The sequence below is a fragment of the Arabidopsis thaliana genome (assembly GCF_000001735.4).
Source record: "Arabidopsis thaliana chromosome 1 sequence".
NCBI lineage: Eukaryota > Viridiplantae > Streptophyta > Magnoliopsida > Brassicales > Brassicaceae > Arabidopsis > Arabidopsis thaliana.
Window position 1 is genome coordinate 1,437,803 of NC_003070.9, and position 18,263 is coordinate 1,456,065.

Sequence of the window (18,263 nt, forward strand, 5' to 3'; positions counted from 1 at the left end):
TTCTACGAGCCTCATATTCGTATAGGTTATAAATTCAATGACAAGCTGTGTACGCTTTTTTTTTTCAGAGAACCAGCTAGCATCTTTATATTCAATATTCTTGGGATAAATTTAATATTATCAGAAATCTTTATCTTTGTTTGCAGACGTGCAAACCAGTATTATATATGAATATGAATATATAGAGATCATGAGTTATGGACTCACGATTTTCACCATGACATGGTAAGCATGTATAGTCTAGATCGAGACAATGTTACTACATTAAGCTATAAATCAAGAACGTCTTACCACTTGTAAATAGGCACAAACCTTTCATAAGTATGTATTTTGTGTAATCCTTGTCAACTTTCTTTCGCATTTTTTATAAATCTTTTCTTACATACCTAAGTATATCTATATACTCACAAGATTTCTCACAAGCTAATTTCCAGGCTATTTACATTTTACAACAACTGATGAAAAACTGATAAAAATTTTGAGGTCTTTCTCTCTTTCTTTCACTTATACCGTTTTTTTTTTTAACTCAGGTCGTCTCTGGAGTTCAAAGACAGTTCGATCTCTTCTAGTGATCGACCCTTTGTTTCCACCGTGAAGAGGTGTGAGAATGCCGCTGCCAACAATGATACTGAGCCAAAGCTGGCATAGACCGTTCCAACCCCGTATTTCTCCACCAGATCCAGGAAGAACAAACCAACCAAGAAGTTGGAGACCTGAAGAACATTTGCTTCGTCATTCTTCAAACTTCAAAAGGTTATAAAATGATTTATGGGAAAACTAAAAAAACACATACCCAATGTACAGAGAAGCTGAAACCCATGATTTTTCCACGCGTTCTGTTGCTGCTTAGCTCAGGGATGATGAGACCTGTTACAGGACCAGCTCCAATTGCAAAACTGAATATATACCTGTAACAGGACCAAACATATGATACGTTTCTGTCTTTTTTTGGGTACTATATGAGCTGAGAAAAGGAGACTAGTAATTGCTGGACTTCAAGCTACTTACATGAGTGTTCCAAGTATTGACAAACTCTGGCTCAGATCTTCATCCAAGGGGAAACCAACAGCATAAACAATAAGAAACATAGAGACTGCCTGTGACACCAAATCAATTCAATCAAAATAAGCTAAAGCAGTGAAAAGCAAAAGAGTTTATGTGATAAAAGAAAAAGATATTTACCATTCCCAAGTAGCTACCGATAAGAAGCTTCTTTCTTCCTTGCTTATCAATCAAATAAGACGCACACAGAGCACCTATTAGACCCAACAGTTCAGAAAAGGGACATTGTGATGGAAACAGTAGAAAAAAACAATCATCTAAATTTAAAGTTGATATAGGTGAGACTTGAGAACCTGCAAAATTTGTGACTCCAACATATAGACTTGCTTGAGCACCACTCGTGATTCCAACATTTTGGAATGTTAAAGATGAGAAATAAAGAACGCCATTTATGCCCGCGAATTGCTGTAGGACAAAAAGGGAGCCCCCAATGAATGCAACTGCAACCATTATATCAACAAGACATACAATTTAGCTACATAGATTTTTCATGTATGAAGTTATATATTCTCAGTTTCTTAGATCAAAGTCCTGGAAAAGGTTATTCTTAAACTTGAATGTTTTCAGTTTCTGATTTATGGTATAATATAACACCCTTAGAAGTTAGAACTAACATTAAAAGCAACCTTAACATGACCTCGTGAATGTGGTTTATCAAGGAGTTCCAGCCATCTGCTATTTAAGTTGGAGCCACTATTCTTCATAACCGACTGAAAATCTTCTACAGCTTTCTCGACTTCAGATCCTCCCCAGATGTTTCTTATCACTACTTTGGCATCATCAAGTCGTCCAACCTAAACAAGTATCATGAGACACGATTTCAACATGGAAAATCAATGCTTCCTCATGATTAAAAGAGGCGACTTATACCTTACAGAGCCAACGGGGACTTTCTACTGCAAATTGCATACCAAGTGCAAGAAGAAAACCAGGCATACTCGCTACATAGAGCATTGTCCTCCACCTGAACAGTAGTATACATGAGGAGAATGAAGTGAAGAGTGAAATGTATAGATAGCTAAATGAAGCTCACCAATGAGGGTCATCTTCTGCAGGAATCCCTAAGAGAAGAGAAAAGATTATCCCGAGACAAGTGCCAATTTGACATAAAGTTCCAAGGGAACCTCTGTATTTCGTCGGAGCAACCTATAGAATAAAAATGGTTGGCTTAATATCAGAAGTAACAAGACTCTTCAGCCGAACATATGAAATGCAAAATATGCTAAGCAAAAGAATGCTAAACCACAACTTATTGTACTGAGAGTCTGAGAGTACATAGGATCAATTTTAAGAAATGTCCTAGATCTTACAGCAGAAGAAGCCAAATAGTTAAAACATGAAGTTGAAAAGGAATCACATATTAGATTACCTCGGATATATATATTGGAACAAGAACTGTGTTGACGCCAATACCAAGACCAACAAGAAATCTTCCACATAAGATCTCATCCAAGGAGTGAGCTTGTGCACTGAGAGAAAAAGTAAAATTTAGTTATGCTGCTACCTCACAACTTAAAACATCATCATGGAATTGTTACTAACATAACGAAATCAAGATTCACCTTAGTAACAAGATATTACCTCACAAGGGCACCAAGAATGAGGGGTATCGTGAAAATCTGAAAGGTGCGTCGGTAGCCAAACTTGTCAACTAGTGGACCGGCGACTATGCTACCAATAAATGCACCGGCAATAAATATGCTCACAACAAGACCCTCAAGAATAGAATTGCCTTCAAACCCAAGTTCACGCGCAATAGACACGATGGGGCCATTCATCACTCTGCAAGAACAAACTGATAGTATTATAAGTACTAAGCTTTCGAAAAACTAATCCAGATCAACCTGACTAACTCATATTCTTCTCACTGGAAGCTAACAAATTGTCAAGACGGGGACAAATCAACACTCTGTAAAAACAATCTAATCAACATCTTTGTAAGCTCAAATTGAAGCTGTTTCTCACCAGCAATGTCAAAATGAAACTTTTTTTCGAATTCTGTAACACAACCAAGCATTAACACTACTACACGAACAGAGATTAATCTTCTGGTATAGAAATCAAACTAGGCCAGTGAAACAAACAACAACGACTGTTACTTCACAAATTTGGCAACAGTGAATTGGCTATATTATTACCCAATGTGATAACCAAAGAGAAAATTGGCCATAGAAGCAACTGATACATGAGGAAAAGCCGATAACCATCCCAAATCAGCGGAGAATTTCTCCGGCGGAACTGGCGATATCTCGTGATCGTCATCTGTTAAAATTTTGAATAAAGTTAGAATATTTCAAACAGATAAACATTGGCAAAGAGATTGGTAAGTCAATGGAGGTGAGAAAGCTGAACCTGGTTTCTTCGTCGACAATGTCGTAACCCGCTTCTTCCTCTTTGAAGACCGAAAGAAACGGGAAAAGGAAGAGGCTTTACGAGAGTGGGCGAGTCGGGTCGGGTAAGAAAAGGTTAATCGGTTCATAGAATTGGGTCGATATAGAAGTACGGTATTCGTCACCCACATGATCGGAGAGCTAGACTAGACGGAAGAGAGAGAAATACGTCGGCGAAGCGAAAATAATAAAATTTGAGGCGACGGAAAATAATAAACTTGTAAGCACGTGACACTCACGTGCTCAAATACTGAGTGATTTCCTTTTTAGGAATGTGACAAGTTTAGGCACTTTTAGAAAATTTTATTCCATTTGAGGCACTTTGCAGAGATGAGGCATTTTTTCAACTTTTTCATCGAATTTATGACAAATTTGCCCCTAAAAGTGAAAACGAAAATACTTTAGCGTTTGGAAGTTGGTATATGATGAGTGGGTCGTTGGATGGAAGTTGTAACTATTATCAGATTATATATATAATTTAATTACTCAAAAAAGTATAATGAATATTCTTTCTCTATTTGTACTTTTTTTCTTCGTCTTCTTCATCGTCTACTTCTTTTTTCTTCATCGACTCTTCTTTTCTTTCTTTATCTATCTCTTTCTTCATCTTTCAGTCTTTCCTTGCAAAATCAAACATGAGAGACTTTGTCAAAATCGTGTAGCTTCTATATTTCCCTTTACAGAGAAGCCTCTCTAGATTTAAGTGACGATTAGGCTTATTCGATTGGTTTCGGAGCGGCAGCGCTTGTGACTAACGACGGAAGCTTGAGTGTATCAGACAATAACATCTAGAGGTGAAAGAAGAAAATTTTTGTTCCCTCAATCTTACAACCAATCGATCCAGGTTTTGCGATGATTCTTCAATTCTACGAATAGAATTTAGAGTTTTGTTAGATTGTGTAAATATCTGATTCATATTAGCGAAATTGTGCTTGTGAAGACGATGAGATCGGTTGCAGATCGAAAGTTCCTCTTTCCTTACTCTCCTTTGTTTCAGATCTGTAGCAAGAAGGCGACGAGAGAGGCGGTGATAACGTAACGTGGGACGTTACTCGACTTACTTAATTTGGATTTTGAAATTCCACCTGAGAATTTGAACTCTCTCCCGAAAAAGAAGAAGAAATGGCAGCGTACATGGAAGAGATTCCGTGAGAACAAAAATTGTTCGGAGTAACCTCGATATTACGGGGTTACGGAGAAGCGAGGTCCTCGTTACTCTGTTCTATTCCATGGAGCACCAGATTAGCAAATTCCAGTATTGAATTTCATATCCATATGATCAGCTTGTTTGGTACCATTTGATTCTAGTTTGATAAATTGATGTCTCGTTGAACCTCTAAGCTAAGAGCACTTTACTTCGCACATGAGAATACATCATTTCCACATGGTCACATCTTGTTGGACAAGTTTTCATGGACACAAACTATCAAAGCATCCAACACGATTTCATTATGTATAAACTAATAATCCTATAGGTCTCCAAGCCCCAAGAACAATATGTAGACATTGCTTTCAAATAGCAACACTCAAAATCCAATTAGTTAATGATAGTTTGTATCCATTATAACTTGTCCAATTAAACTTTAACATGTGGAGTAATGGTGAAACATGACAAACACTTGAACACAAATGATTCATATGTAGAGCGTTCATCAATTTTTTATCGAATGAAAAAGAGTGTCATGATGATGCAAGAATCACAACTTAGTCAAAACAAATCATGCGTCTTTTTCTTATTCAACAGAGTATCCACAATAACAATACATTACTTACACAAAAGAACGAGACCCATCAAACATGCTTTCATATAAAGACAAAACCATACCAACTAAAACCCAAAATCTTATTAACATGCTTTCTTTCACGTATTCTTTTCTCTGCATTTGTTATTCTTACAGATCCATAATAATGTGTCCATTTCAAATGTGTTCATACGGAATCTTGTTTACTAAGCATATCCATTATACACCAAAGTTAATGTTTATCCATTTGTTCGATGCTAGGTGGATACACAGTCATGTTTTACACTATATCCATTTGGTCGATGTTACATGGATACATCTCTACTTCTTAATATCATATATGAACACGTACTTGCGGACTGTCAGCTATAGGAATCCGTCCATTACTCTTTGAATATATGTTCTCCAACTAATGAAGTGTTCTTGTATTTGATTTTGGTGAACAATGTTTAGATTTGGTGTTACTCATCTTTCGTGTATCTGTTTGTGCAGCTAAGACATTTCAATCTAAGAGATGTAAAATATAGAATCATTCATATGGTGATATTCTTATGATTATATTCAAAAATGGTTCATACAAGTGTGTAAACCCTCTACCCTTAACGGTTTGCACTAAATCCTAATTTACTTACCCTAAAATTAAACTCAAACCCTCAACCCATGATCTTTCTCCACTAAATCTGAAACCGTAAAAACAAACACTAAACTCATACAAAAAATGGTAATTTTACCGACCAATAAAACATATTTAAAGCAAATCAAAGACACAGGTGTCCATTGATGACTGTCCAAGCGGTCTAGTCCATGTGGTCATCTAATGACTTACGGGGTTGTTTCATTTCAATACACAAGTTTATACATGAACAATAATCACCAATTCAAACGCCAATTCAAAGTACATCATCGTTCATTTTTCTTTGACCATTATTCCACAAATGCAAATCCGACAACAAAACAAGAGAAACAATCTCAAAGACGTTACAGGCATCGAGGACGAGTCCTCACCGAAAGTAAACAAATATGAGATTCGCAGCTAATGACCCAGAACAGAAGATGAAATCGGATAAAATTATTTGGGCATGCACTTACCTGCATTGTTGAGCCGTCACGCATAATCGAAGAAGATGGTGGAAGTAATGGAAGAAGGATTGATCATTGTCAGTCGTAAGAGAGTAGTACGAGGAAATTGAAACGGTATTGGGAGGAGAAATCGATGTGTATTGACATTGAGAAGTGAGAAAGCAACAATTACGAAGATGCCAATGGATTATTTGAAAGCGAAATCGCCAAAGAGAAGCATGAACCATCTATTAGAAAAGGGAAACAAACAGAAATTGTAAAGTCGTCGTGAGGGATTGGGTGAGAAAGAGAGGTTTCTTACAAATTGATTTTCGTATAGAAATTAAAATTAGAGAATTAAACCGAAATTGGTTTGAGGGTAAAATGGACAATTTTTATATTAGAAGTGCCTTGTATTTTGAAAGTGTCGTATCTCGGAAATTGTTTGAGAAAAGTGTCTTAGAGTGTAATATTCTCTTCCTTTTTTTGCGTTCTCAGAATTTCCTTTTTATTTTATTTTTAAAATTCTTTATCAAAGTTAAATTTCCTTTTTTCCGGTGATAACCGTCGTTATAAATACTATACTAATCTCATCTTAAGGATCAAAGTTCTCAACCTCCGAAGAGCAAAACCCTAAAGTGCTATTTCTTCTTCTTCTGCTTTTAAAAACTTGAGTTTCTTCTTGAGCAAGTTATATCGAAGAGCCGTTATGAATCTCATTCTCGCTTTGAGAATTATTCGGTGAGTTCGTTCGTTCGTATCTCTTCTGCGGGTCTGATTTTATTTTTCTCCGACCAAGTTTTAGTCGATCATTAGAGATGGCAAGGAGGTGTTTAAAGGTGAATCTGGGATTATAAGAGATTCAACGTTACGGTGATGAAGTTGTGGCCGGAATTTGAAAGAACATGACCTGAAATTTACAACGAGATGGAGGAATTTTCTTCGTCGGAGATTATTTATGATGATGTCATACAACGGTTATTTTGTGATGATGTCACACAACGGCTATTTTGGATGATGTCATACAAGGGCTATTTTGGAATTTGCTTTGAGTATAGAGAACAAAGGACTACGGTGAAGATTCGTGAGATTACTGAGAGAAGACGACTTGGAGAGGTATCAGATCAGGAAAAGAGTCCACGTTACATCAAATTCCAATACGATTTCAGGTGAGTTTCCTTATTACGTTTTTAAATTTTCACTTCTTATTTTTAGACAAGTTTTTTTTTTTTTTTTTTTTTTAATTTTCTACTAGATTTACAAAACGATATGAAAACTAACCGGATTTTGGATCCCGTCACTTGATTTAGTCATTGATCGTTAGCGATTTCACAAGTTCAACTTGTTTTCAGATCGTTATTTGAATTTAGCACTTTAGTTTTTTAGTCTTTTTTTTTGTTTTGTTTTAGACTAGATTTACAAAACGATAGGAAAACTAACCGGACTTTGAATCCTGTCACTTGACTTAGTCATTGATCGTTAGCGATTTCACAAGTTCAACTTGTTTTCAGATCGTTATGTGAATTTAGCACTTTAGTGTTTTAGTCTTTTTTTTTTGTTTTGTTTTAGACTAGATTTACAAAACGATAGAAAACTAACTGGACTTTGGATCCTGTCACTTGACTTAGTCATTGATCGTTAGCGATTTCACAAGTTCAACTTGTTTTCTGATCATTATGTGAATTTAGCACTTTAGTTTTTCAGTCTTTTTTTTATTCTGTTTTGTTTTAGACTAGATTTACGAAACGATAGGAAAACTAACCGGACTTTGGATCATGTCACTTGACTTAGTCATTGATCGTTAGCGATTTCACAAGTTCAACTTGTTTCCGATCGTTATGTGAATTTAGCGCTTTAGTTTTTAGTCTTTTTCTGTTTTGTTTTAAACTAGATTTACAAAATGATATGAAAACTAACCGGACTTTGGATCCCGTCATTTGACCTAGTCATTTGATCGTTAGCGATTTCACAAGTTCAACTTGTCTTCTAATCGTTAAGTAAATTTAGCATTTTTGTTTTTGTGTTTTTTAGACTAGATTTACAAAACGATATGAAAACTAACCGGATTTTGGATCCCGTCATTTGACCTAGTCATTTGATCGTTAGCGATTTCACAAGTTCAATCTGTTTTCTAATCGTTAAGTAAATTTAGCATTTTAGTTGTTTTATATACTAGATTTACAATACGATATGAAAACTAATCGAACTTTAGTTGTTCAATTTTTTTCTGAAAAGATTGGTCGAGATCCTTGAGGTTGGATAGTTTTGACATAGGCTCTAGGATTCGATCACTGAAAAGGTTATATAGTCAAGGAATGTTCAAGCAGAGATGATGATGAAGAGCAATTCATAGTTTCAAGAGAGTAGCTAAGATGGTTCAATCTGTTTTCTAATCGTTAAGTAAATTTAGCATTTTAGTTGTTTTATATACTAGATTTACAATACGATATGAAAACTAATCGAACTTTAGTTGTTCAATTTTTTTCTGAAAAGATTGGTCGAGATCCTTGAGGTTGGATAGTTTTGACATAGGCTCTAGGATTCGATCACTGAAAAGGTTATATAGTCAAGGAATGTTCAAGCAGAGATGATGATGAAGAGCAATTCATAGTTTCAAGAGAGTAGCTAAGATGGTTTTTGGTCCAAATGAATCTCTGACACAAGAGGCATGGTGAGTAGAGAACAAGGAAGGTTTCCAGAAAAGTGATTATTGGTTAGATTGTATAAAGGGGGAAAACTACCGGTCAGTTCGTTTTGTGAAAGGCTCAAGGAAGTAAAGACGGCTTAGGCTACTGATTGAGGATGGAATTTCTCCGACTAAGCCCATACCAGTTAGATGCAAGACCTCTCAGTTGGTGAGTCTTCCAAGTTGGGCGAAGAATGAGGACGAGTCAAAGTGGTTGTAAGCGAGATCGAGATACCTGAGGTGATGAAGTCTGAAAAGACTTACTATTAGCATTGAGGGAGCCTCTGAGACATGCACCATATAGGTCTAGCTTCGTCACTACACCGGTCTCGTTATCAAATTTGTCGTTGCATTTGAGTAAGTCAAGTTGCATTTGGGGAATGGAAATTCATTTTTAAAAGCCAAAAAGGATCTCAATTTGGTCGGGACGAGGAAGTGGCAAAGAAAAAAGACTGATAACAGAGAAGCTGGATAGAAAGACACAACACAAGAAACAGGAGATGGAGAAAACAGGCAAAAGCGGTTTTACCAATAAAGACTTGAAAGAAAAGAAGAGACCGAAGGAGAAATTTGGTACATATGATTTGGTTCTGCAGCCAAACCACTTATAACGATGATAAGACTCATAATAGACAACGTCAAATTGCTTGACTCTAAACTTTGTGGCAATTTGAACTTCAGACAAGATCAATCAATTACTGAGGACAAAGTATGGACCAATACCATATTGGACCTGGACTTAGAGGTCACTGGTCCTCATAATAAATACAACTAAGATATTTCTACAGTCTAGATATGATCCTCATAATCAAACACCAGACTTTTCTGAATCGTATTCAAGAAGAATTTAAGTTGTGTGTATATGAAGTTTGTGCAAGGTTTACCTAAAAAAAAAAGTTTGTGTAAGATCAAGGTTTAATGATATGTTGAGTAGGTGAGCAAGATTGGATAAAGAAGTACCAATAAAGGATTTATACATCAATCTGCTTCCATCTCAAGAAAAAAGTCCAATCAGCTTAGTCAGAGTCCGAATAAGGATCCGGTCTAGGCAAGTGAATCTCAATGGAGGTGGATTCACAAATCTTCGTAGCTTGAACTGATGATCCCTAAGGTGATACAATACACATCATTTAAAGGAAAGAGATGTGATTATAGGTATAATAAGCAAAAGACAGTACTGGTAATGGAGTAGCATGCAAGAATAGAATTTACCTCTTCTTTAAACTCTTGATTCACCGGATTAGCTATAGACACAATTTTTTCTCCATGAGATATATCATCAGAATCATGAAGCTCTCTTCCACTATCATCCAAACTATACAAAACAAAAGAAACAAGATTAAACATTCTTTTTAGATGATTTGGATTACCGAGCCCTTAATATTATTAAATCACCCACCTGGTGGCCAAAGCACCCGTATCAGAGCTTTTCGTTATGGTTATCTCATCTTGGCGCATCTTCAGCGTAAATTCCGAGACAGAGGTAGTAGAGTATCTTCTTCTTAAAGGAGATCGAGATCGCTCTCGCCATTCATTCACCCTCCGTGGAGTCGCTCTTATTTTGAGCGGAGGAAGTTGATCACCGAGGAAACCAGAGATGGCGTCTTCGAGATTCCAGTCGAATCCTTCAAGGTAGTAGAATGCTGCATCTTTACACGCAGACGTTGCCTTGCAGAACCTAGTGACGTTAGTATCTTCTTCCTTCATGGTGGTGTTAGGGACTTTTCTCAAAGATTAAGTACGTTGTTTACTTATGACAATCACTAAGAATTGTTTCACTTAGATCTAATATAAAAGCTTCTAACAAACAGAGAGATATTTAGGGAAGTAGTTGCGACCTTGTCATGACAGTATCAACAAACAACTGATGATACGGTCTCCTTTTGTTTACCACCGAAATAATTCTTTATTACTACTGTTCGTTTTCTCATGAGTGAAGAAATTTCAAGCCCAAGTTAAATAGAAAATCAAACAATTAAGAATGCTATCTCTGAAAATTTGAGTCGGTTTGTTTTGGATCAATTGTGAGAGAGCAATAGAGTCCACAAAAGAAGAAAGATTTTGGTTAAGGACATAAGACCAATTACAACATCCTATATCACAAAAAAAATTGCTTCCTCTCATCATCTCAATTGTGATTTATAATTGGAAGTGTGAACACATTCATTCTCTCATTCTTCCATCAAAGAAACTGATTTGGGACGGTGAATGCTCTCACAGCCAGGACAGTTGTGTAAGCTCTCGTGGATGTATATGTCACAGTCCAGACAGAAATAGTGCTTGCATTTACGACATGTTACGCATGGGACGGGTTTATTCCCTAAGCAAAAAACAAAAGCACCAATGAGCCTTTATATTTGAGTGAATGGATCGGTTACTTTGTATATACTATGACAAGGGTGAACCGTATCTTAAGTTCAACTACTGGTCTAGTGACCAAATGGTTATTCAACCAACAGTATTAAGACTCTATAAAATGGTGTTCAAGTAGTTACCTGCACCAATTAGGCTCTGTTGGCAACCAAAACAACTCTTTCCCAATTTTCTCCGATTATCATTCAGACTTGAAAGTGCAGGCACCTCATCAAATGGAGCAATCGGGAAGAGATGATGGTATGATCTCGCCAAATGCGGCGAAGAAACAAGTGTTAGACCGCAGATAGTGCATTCCGTAGGGAGGTCACATACCCGAGCTTTGCATCTTGGGCACATGTAACCAGCTCCAATCTTAACTTCCTTATGACACGAACAAATCGCCATTGAACCCTCAGCAGCTCTTTGTGGGAAACCCATCTTGATCAAATTTGCAATTGCAAATTCTGCTATTGCCGGAGGTGGAGGCGCATGTTCAAGCAGAAGATCCTTTAGATGCACCTGCGTGAAAAGACAAATACACACAAAGCACAATGTTATACCATACAAAACAAGTTTTTCAAAGGTCCAAGTGTAAGTAGAAGGTAGCTAAACTCACCTCGTCCACTGCAACTGAATACAATCCGCCAGTTTCCTGGCAGAGGTGTTTACATATGAACATTTCTGCAGAGAGCCCAATTACAGAACATCTTAATTTGGATTTCTTGCATTTTTGAATGGTCTCCATGATATCGCCTGGATCACATGTGCATAAAGCTGAGTACAATATCAGAACCTCGCGGTGACCATAAGATGGAACCTGGTTGAGATGCTCATGTACAAGTTCCAGAGCGTTCTGCAAAGAGGAGTCACCCAAAGCTTCCAACTTCCCCATCAACGCTTTGATGTGAGTCTCAGGACTACCACCAAGATCTGTTAATGTATGCGCAACTCCATTTTTTATAGAGACCAACCCAATTTGACTCAGAGGATTCTGGTCAAAGAACTCTCTAATGAAAGCTTCGACATGTTTGGCCATTATAGCCATCCGGCTTGGTCTGAAATCCATTTCCGCAGCTGCCTAGACACGACAAAACAGTCCAAAGTGTAAGACTTTGCATACCTTGGAACTAGAGAAATTTGAACCCAAATCATAATGTTGCCTTCAATAAAGAATCTGAATAAGGATCACATCCTTAAGCTCTACAAACCCACTTAGAGTAAGATTATCATTGCAAACAATACAGAGCCAATTATAGAACCTATTGAGAAGACTAAAGAGCAGAGATCTCCAAAACTAGAACGACGATTACATTAAAGTTACTTATCAGTGACCCAAAGTGCATAGTTTCTCTTTTATATAAGCTCTGATGAAAGCAACATAAGCTCAATTTCACGCCATCAAACTCAAAGGAAACGGCATTGAAGCTAAAAATCACAAAATCAGCAGCAGCAGCGGCGGATTGCAAAGAAAAATATTTACCCGAGAGAAGTCAATGACGATGTAGAGATATCGAATAAGTCCCTTTTGGATACGAGTACCAGCAGCAGCGGCGGAGAGCATACGAAGACGGCGGCGATACTGAGCATGGTAAATGGCACTGTTATCAATTGGCCGTAAAAGTCCAGACTCATCCTCTTGCAACTCCTCCCAGGATCGGTCGTCAACATAAGCTCTCTCCCACTCGCCGATACCTTCCGCATCTTCGTCGTCCTCTTCTTCTCTTTCATCGTTTGATCTCTTTCTTTGATTACTCATCGTTAACCTCACCGTCTAAGAGACCTAATTACAAAAAGAAGAAGAGAACTCTACTGAAGCCAAAATTTACATAAACAACCCTTACTTATTATAACGTTCACAATTTTGACTGTAACTTCCTATTCTGTATATTTAACCCACCAATCCATGTCCAATCAGAAGTGAAACATTTTATTTTGCTTACACAATAGGAAACATTGATATTGAAACTCATAAAAACTTTATTATACAAAACTTAAATCACTCGATACAACCTTTATACAGCAACATTGAAACTTCTTAGTTCTTACAGCACAATATGATAATTTACCTAAGATCTTATTGAATCTTACAAACATATAGAACTTCTTCTTTGACTTTCTCTATCCACATGGTTACACATTAACCAAAGGTCTTGGCCTTTTAAGATTTAGGTCCCAGAATTTTCGAAAGCTCCTTCAAGATTGGTTTCTCCTTGATAGTATTACCACCTTCATTCTCAATATGCCACTTCTTCGACATGTTTTCAGCCTGAAATTTATGGTCTTTTCGGGTTAGTCTATTAATGATTATGATCCACTTCAGTTGAGAAGATGCAAGTATCTTTGTAAAACATTACCCAAGTTCTTAAGGGCTCTACTTGTTCCTTCATCGACTCCAGTTTTGGCTGAAAAAGATCTTTGCCTTTCGTTCTTATGTCATCAGCCTAACAGAACGAAAATCATACAATAAAACCAAGTAAGGCGATGATGGCATTCAAGATCAGTCAATAATGCTTAGAAATGCTAATCTAAATGATTTAAGTAAGAAAATGGAAACATATGCAATCTTACATTACGCATGTCAAGTTTCGAGGCTGCCGTTCCAAAAACCAAAGTGGCTGAACCAAAGATGATAATAGTAGCGGCTGCAAATGCTTTTCCAACTGCAGAAACCAGAAAAATCAGAGGGCTCGAGATTAGGCAAACTTTCCGAACACTTCACGACATCAATTAACATTAAAAGACAAAAGACAATAACAGAATCTCAATCTAAGCAATATTATCAACAATTTCTAGGCTGTGAGAGAGATACTTAGATTATTTGTCATCAGAGTCAAAAAGAGACAACCAGAAAGCAGTTGTTACATTAGACACTCATGAACCCTCAGCCACGGAAAATCTTGGCTTTCATAACCAAACAAACCAAAGTTTTCTCTAGTAAGCTGAAACCTTTCAGAATTACTGCCATTGCAGTCCCTAACAAGGTAAAATAGACAAGTTTGGGCAAGCAATTTACATGATCAACATTAACAAAAGCAAGGAAGTGAAAACAGAACACGTAAAGATAGCAATCCTTCTATCTCTAGCAAACAACCCAAATCTAGTCATGTTCCTCTGTAGGTAACTGTATCCATAAATCCAATTATCCACGTTCAAAAAGATTTGATTTGCAGATAAACAAAAGAAGAGAAGTGATCATACTATGTTGAAGCCCTTCACCAGCAGCTTTCAATTTCTCAGGATTTACAGGAGTGCCGTATCTGTCTCTCCTCAATTCATTAGCTGTTGACGCCAAAACCGAATTCTCAGATTCCGGTAAATCCCATCTGCAATAAAAATCGACACAAATTAACAACAAATCCAAAATTTTGAAATACTCATCAAGTGAAACAGAGTATAAAACCCTAATTTGAACCTTCTACGGCCGAAAGTGACTTGTGGCAGAGACACATAACCTCTGAGAGGATTCAAGACATCAGGGGATATAGAAACTGTTGCGTTCGGGTCAGATTCAAGAGCCCATTTGGAGAATTGGGAGAGAGACGAAGGATCAGGAGGACGACCATATATTTTGGAAGGAAGAGAATGGCGTAGAATCTCCGGAAGAACGTCAGGTTGAATTTCCGGTGGATCCGGCGGAGAAGATGGAAGCTTTTTGCCAGTGGCCGGAGATTTCTCGGCGAGACGATTAACGGCGTGTTTGGATTCTTGGAAAAAGTAGGCAGCTTCTTTTCCCGCGAGTCTCCCTGCTCCAAGAAAACTCATTTTCTTTTGTTGTTGTTTCGGTTGATTAGTCTCGTTGCTTCTTATTTATACATATTATTATATCTTCTTCGGTCTCAGATATCCATAAAAAGATATGATTTTTAATCGACAATAGGATTAAAAAAACGATTTCCCAACCTTGGAGATCAAGGTTGAAGAAGGAAGATAGATTGGAGAGAAGCTCTTTTTGACTTTTAACCCGAGGTTGCAAAAAAGAGACCAACTTTACTTTCTTGACAAGTTGAAATCAATGGTCACAGCCCCAAACCAACGATTCTGATTCCAATAAACCATCAACCATATCTCCTCAACAGAATGACCAGCTCAAACAGTTATCACTGTGACGACTGTAGTCCCAGCTGAATGCAGACTTTGAACACGTGCTGTATAAACCCTATTTACTATTTTTTTAACCTTTCCTAGAATCCAAATGATTCGTTCGATTTTCCAGCCTTGGACAAACCCGATGAGATCATTGCGGTGTATGTTACAACGTTTTGAACCAAACCCTTTGAGCCCCATTCGTCAAAGAGAACCATCCTTTTGTCTTCCAAGTCCGTCCTTAGTTTCCGAGCTTCCTTTACTTTCCCTTGCTTGCAGTACGCATTGATCATCACATTTTAAGTGACAACATTAGGTTGTTGTTCTCCCTCAGATGGCCATCTCTTCAAGTAGCTTCTTTGCCTCTTTGAAGTTCTCTATTTTGCAGTAAATATCAATCAGATTAGTATGGTCAACCGTTTTACGCTCACTTCTATCAATCATCGTGAACAACCAGTGCTTTGCCTCACCATATCGTTTTGATTTACTTAGCAAACCGCGTTATAAGTAAAAGCATCAGCTTGAAACCCTTTCTTCTCCATCACATCAGCTTGAGATATATCTCAACGCTATCAATGCATCATCGATACTCCCTTTTCTGCAGTACCCATTAATTGAAGTATTGAACACCACCTGAGTAATGTTAACTCCACGGCTCTGCATCTCTTCCAACCAACATCTCAGCCGTACTCATTTCCCCACACCAACATAATCCCTTTTCTCTAAGTGACTACTCGGTGAAAGACCCTGCTCTATCAATTCATCAAACAACAAACGCTCTTTTGACATTCCTCTTTCTGCAATTCTAACTTATGAGAGAAGTATAACACATGTATATCTAATTCTATTCCTCTCTCAGGCATTTCGTCGAACAGTTTCTCTGCATCAACCAATTTCCCGTTACTTATACCTAACCCAATCAAAATCGTATGTAGCAGCGTTATACGTCACGTTCTCCTTCTTCATCACCTTCAGAATCTTTTCTACCGCCAAAAAATCTCCCTTTTTAACGTAAGCATTGATAATGGTGTTGTTAAGTATAAGCTCTACATAATCCTTCAACCACAGTCGTCAATGAATATCAGGGTCGGAAAGAATGAGACGGGTTACTCTGGAATTTAGGGTTAAGAGAAGTGACGGATTCGATTGAAGTACTCTGATACCAAATTTTCCAAAGACTCTGTGATCTTTCTCGCTGTTTCTATCTTAGGTCATTGAAAAGCCGCGAGAGCTTCCTATAAGTTCGGTTTCGTATCTCTTTTTCATGATTCGTCACACAACCAAAAAAATAAGTTCTGAGAATTCTTGCCGACGACGGCGAGGGAGAGACTTCTGAGTCTCCGTGACATGGCTAAATAACTTGGACCAAGGAAACGACGTCGTTCTAACTCAAAAAAACATATTTTGGTCAACAACACACCCTTGAGAAGAAAAACACCTATTAATTGCCAATTAGTTTCGATTTTGGCCAAATTTGATCCAACAAAACCATTAATTATTGTACATCATTTGTTTCTCGCATATTTTGTTCATATCAATTCAAAAGAACTAAAAAGATCTATGTACAAAGTACAATATACAATGATTAATAACGCTCTATCATGTTATAAACCTCAAAGTATTGAGAAAGAGAATGGAAAAAACCACAAAAAAGATTGGATAAATCCTACATTAATATATATATGTGTAATAAGATTTACCTATGTGATATATCTCTGTGGTTAAGAAAACAAATAGAGGAGAGAGAGAGAGTGTTTAGGGAAACTAATTATCTGATTTTCTTCTTTCCTCATCGTTTGTTGTGCAAAGGGTTTGATCCCGTCTTAACCTTCCGTTTATCCGGTAGGATTTCACCGGCGTCGACGACCGGAAAAGTAGGTTGTGAAGGGAGAAACTCTCTGTTTTCACCAGAAGGTTTGGATGAGAAGCGTCGTCTTTCGACGTGGATTCTTGAAGCTTTAGATAGAACAATAACGAGGAAGAGAAAAACAATGAGACAGAGAAGACGAGGACGACTCGGATTCATATTTTTATTTTTCATAAGAATACAAAAATCTTTTCTTGAAGATTTTTTTTTTTTTTTCTTAGAGAGATTTTTGGTATATATGATTATGAGAAGAAACAAGGTGTGATGCACAAACTTCCATATGTGTTGTTGCGAGTGTGTATATATTTGCATTTTATTTAGGGATTAGGTGTAGACATATATGGTCCACTTCATAAAGTTTCTTCTTTGTCAACATTAATTTCATATTTTACAATATTCAAGGTTTTCATTTGATAATTTAAGAATATACAAGTTTGAGGTGCAGTTTTAGTAAATACATTTTGTGAGTCAAAATACTAAATTTTCTATATTTACTGGTGGACTAAAACATGTAGTCTAGTGATTTCTATTAATGTCATCTGGATTCAAACATGCATAATACATATTGTTGTCTTTTATTATCCCAATAGTATTTAAAAAAATCAACCTACTTTAGAGTTTAGAGCACATTTACAAATTTTCGCTTAATAAAACTTTCATTATTATTTGTTTTTTGTTTCAAAAAAAAATGGGAGATGATCAAAATATACAAACTTATATTTACAAAATTTACAAAAACATAACTGTGGAACTGTCAGTAACTTGTAAAATGGAGAGAATCTGATAAATACAATGGTGAACGGTGAACCCCACTTCCCACCTAAAAATGGCCGGTTTAAAAGTGAGTATTGATTATAGATGCTACGATTTGAAATTTAACTCAAATGCAAAATAAATATCCAATAGCATTTAATGTGCAAGGTCACACATACACATGCACGTACATCAATACATTTTTTTTAAAGTTCACATACACACATATATAGGTAGATACTATAAATTTTTAGTAATTTACCATG

General features: G+C 36.8%; 6 protein-coding genes, 2 long non-coding RNA genes, 1 other non-coding gene and 1 pseudogene across 13 annotated transcripts; 3 read left to right on the top strand and 7 right to left on the bottom strand.

Annotated features, from left to right (window-relative positions):
- Positions 1–245: 245 nt before the first annotated feature.
- Positions 246–4,131, bottom strand: AT1G05030 (Major facilitator superfamily protein). 2 transcript variants are annotated; one of them, NM_100382.3, is made up of 12 exons: positions 3,415–3,615; positions 3,201–3,324; positions 2,644–2,844; positions 2,432–2,531; positions 2,096–2,208; positions 1,933–2,026; positions 1,700–1,856; positions 1,356–1,502; positions 1,183–1,256; positions 1,009–1,097; positions 794–908; positions 246–713 (listed from the first exon to the last, which is right to left on the bottom strand). In NM_100382.3, the coding sequence occupies exons 1-12, from the start codon at positions 3,581–3,583 to the stop codon at positions 522–524; spliced, it is 1,575 nt and encodes a 524-aa protein (NP_171996.2). In that variant the 5' UTR covers positions 3,584–3,615; the 3' UTR covers positions 246–521. The 2 variants fall into 2 exon arrangements, with proteins under 2 accessions (NP_171996.2, NP_001320630.1); NM_001331515.1 differs by having other exon boundaries at positions 287–713; positions 2,644–2,857; positions 3,415–4,131.
- Positions 4,132–6,889: 2,758 nt separating this feature from the next.
- Positions 6,890–7,237, bottom strand: AT1G04313. The gene has a single exon (NR_138692.1). It is a non-coding gene; the product is annotated as an other RNA (long non-coding RNA).
- Positions 7,181–8,314, top strand: AT1G05035 (uncharacterized protein; the record flags this gene model as incomplete). The annotated part of the gene is made up of 4 exons (NM_001331516.1): positions 7,181–7,422; positions 7,823–7,867; positions 7,985–8,030; positions 8,285–8,314. The coding sequence occupies 4 exons, from the start codon at positions 7,181–7,183 to the stop codon at positions 8,312–8,314; spliced, it is 363 nt and encodes a 120-aa protein (NP_001320626.1).
- A 38-nt stretch (positions 8,315–8,352) lies between these two features.
- Positions 8,353–9,512, top strand: AT1G04317. 2 transcript variants are annotated; one of them, NR_143385.1, is made up of 2 exons: positions 8,353–8,507; positions 8,766–9,512. It is a non-coding gene; the product is annotated as an uncharacterized misc_RNA (transcript). The 2 variants fall into 2 exon arrangements; NR_143386.1 differs by having other exon boundaries at positions 8,432–9,331.
- Positions 9,033–9,271, top strand: AT1G04323. The gene has a single exon (NR_138693.1). It is a non-coding gene; the product is annotated as an other RNA (long non-coding RNA).
- Positions 9,513–9,566: 54 nt separating the features above from the next.
- On the bottom strand, positions 9,567–10,661 carry AT1G05040 (UBA-like domain protein; the record flags this gene model as incomplete). 2 transcript variants are annotated; one of them, NM_100383.3, is made up of 4 exons in its annotated part: positions 9,567–9,823; positions 9,900–10,045; positions 10,152–10,254; positions 10,339–10,661. In NM_100383.3, 3 exons carry the CDS (start codon positions 10,644–10,646, stop codon positions 9,956–9,958), a joined length of 501 nt encoding a protein of 166 aa, NP_171997.1. In that variant the 3' UTR covers positions 9,567–9,823; positions 9,900–9,955. The 2 variants fall into 2 exon arrangements, with proteins under 2 accessions (NP_171997.1, NP_001117228.1); NM_001123756.1 differs by having other exon boundaries at positions 9,567–10,254; positions 10,339–10,646.
- Positions 10,662–10,828: 167 nt separating this feature from the next.
- Positions 10,829–13,099, bottom strand: GTF2H2 (general transcription factor II H2). The gene is made up of 4 exons (NM_148434.4): positions 12,775–13,099; positions 11,911–12,372; positions 11,435–11,813; positions 10,829–11,259 (listed from the first exon to the last, which is right to left on the bottom strand). The coding sequence occupies exons 1-4, from the start codon at positions 13,048–13,050 to the stop codon at positions 11,111–11,113; spliced, it is 1,266 nt and encodes a 421-aa protein (NP_683275.2). The 5' UTR covers positions 13,051–13,099; the 3' UTR covers positions 10,829–11,110.
- A 100-nt stretch (positions 13,100–13,199) lies between these two features.
- AT1G05060 (coiled-coil protein) lies at positions 13,200–15,070 on the bottom strand. Its single transcript, NM_100385.4, has 5 exons — positions 14,707–15,070; positions 14,493–14,617; positions 13,863–13,954; positions 13,649–13,735; positions 13,200–13,560 (listed from the first exon to the last, which is right to left on the bottom strand). The coding sequence occupies exons 1-5, from the start codon at positions 15,054–15,056 to the stop codon at positions 13,453–13,455; spliced, it is 762 nt and encodes a 253-aa protein (NP_563727.1). The 5' UTR covers positions 15,057–15,070; the 3' UTR covers positions 13,200–13,452.
- Positions 15,071–15,242: 172 nt separating this feature from the next.
- On the bottom strand, positions 15,243–16,889 carry AT1G05061 (annotated as a pseudogene). Its single transcript has one exon.
- CLE20 (CLAVATA3/ESR-RELATED 20) lies at positions 16,804–17,520 on the bottom strand. The gene has a single exon (NM_001331517.1). The coding sequence runs from the start codon at positions 17,416–17,418 to the stop codon at positions 17,167–17,169; it is 252 nt and encodes an 83-aa protein (NP_001318924.1). The 5' UTR covers positions 17,419–17,520; the 3' UTR covers positions 16,804–17,166.
- Between the last annotated feature and the right edge of the window lie 743 nt (positions 17,521–18,263).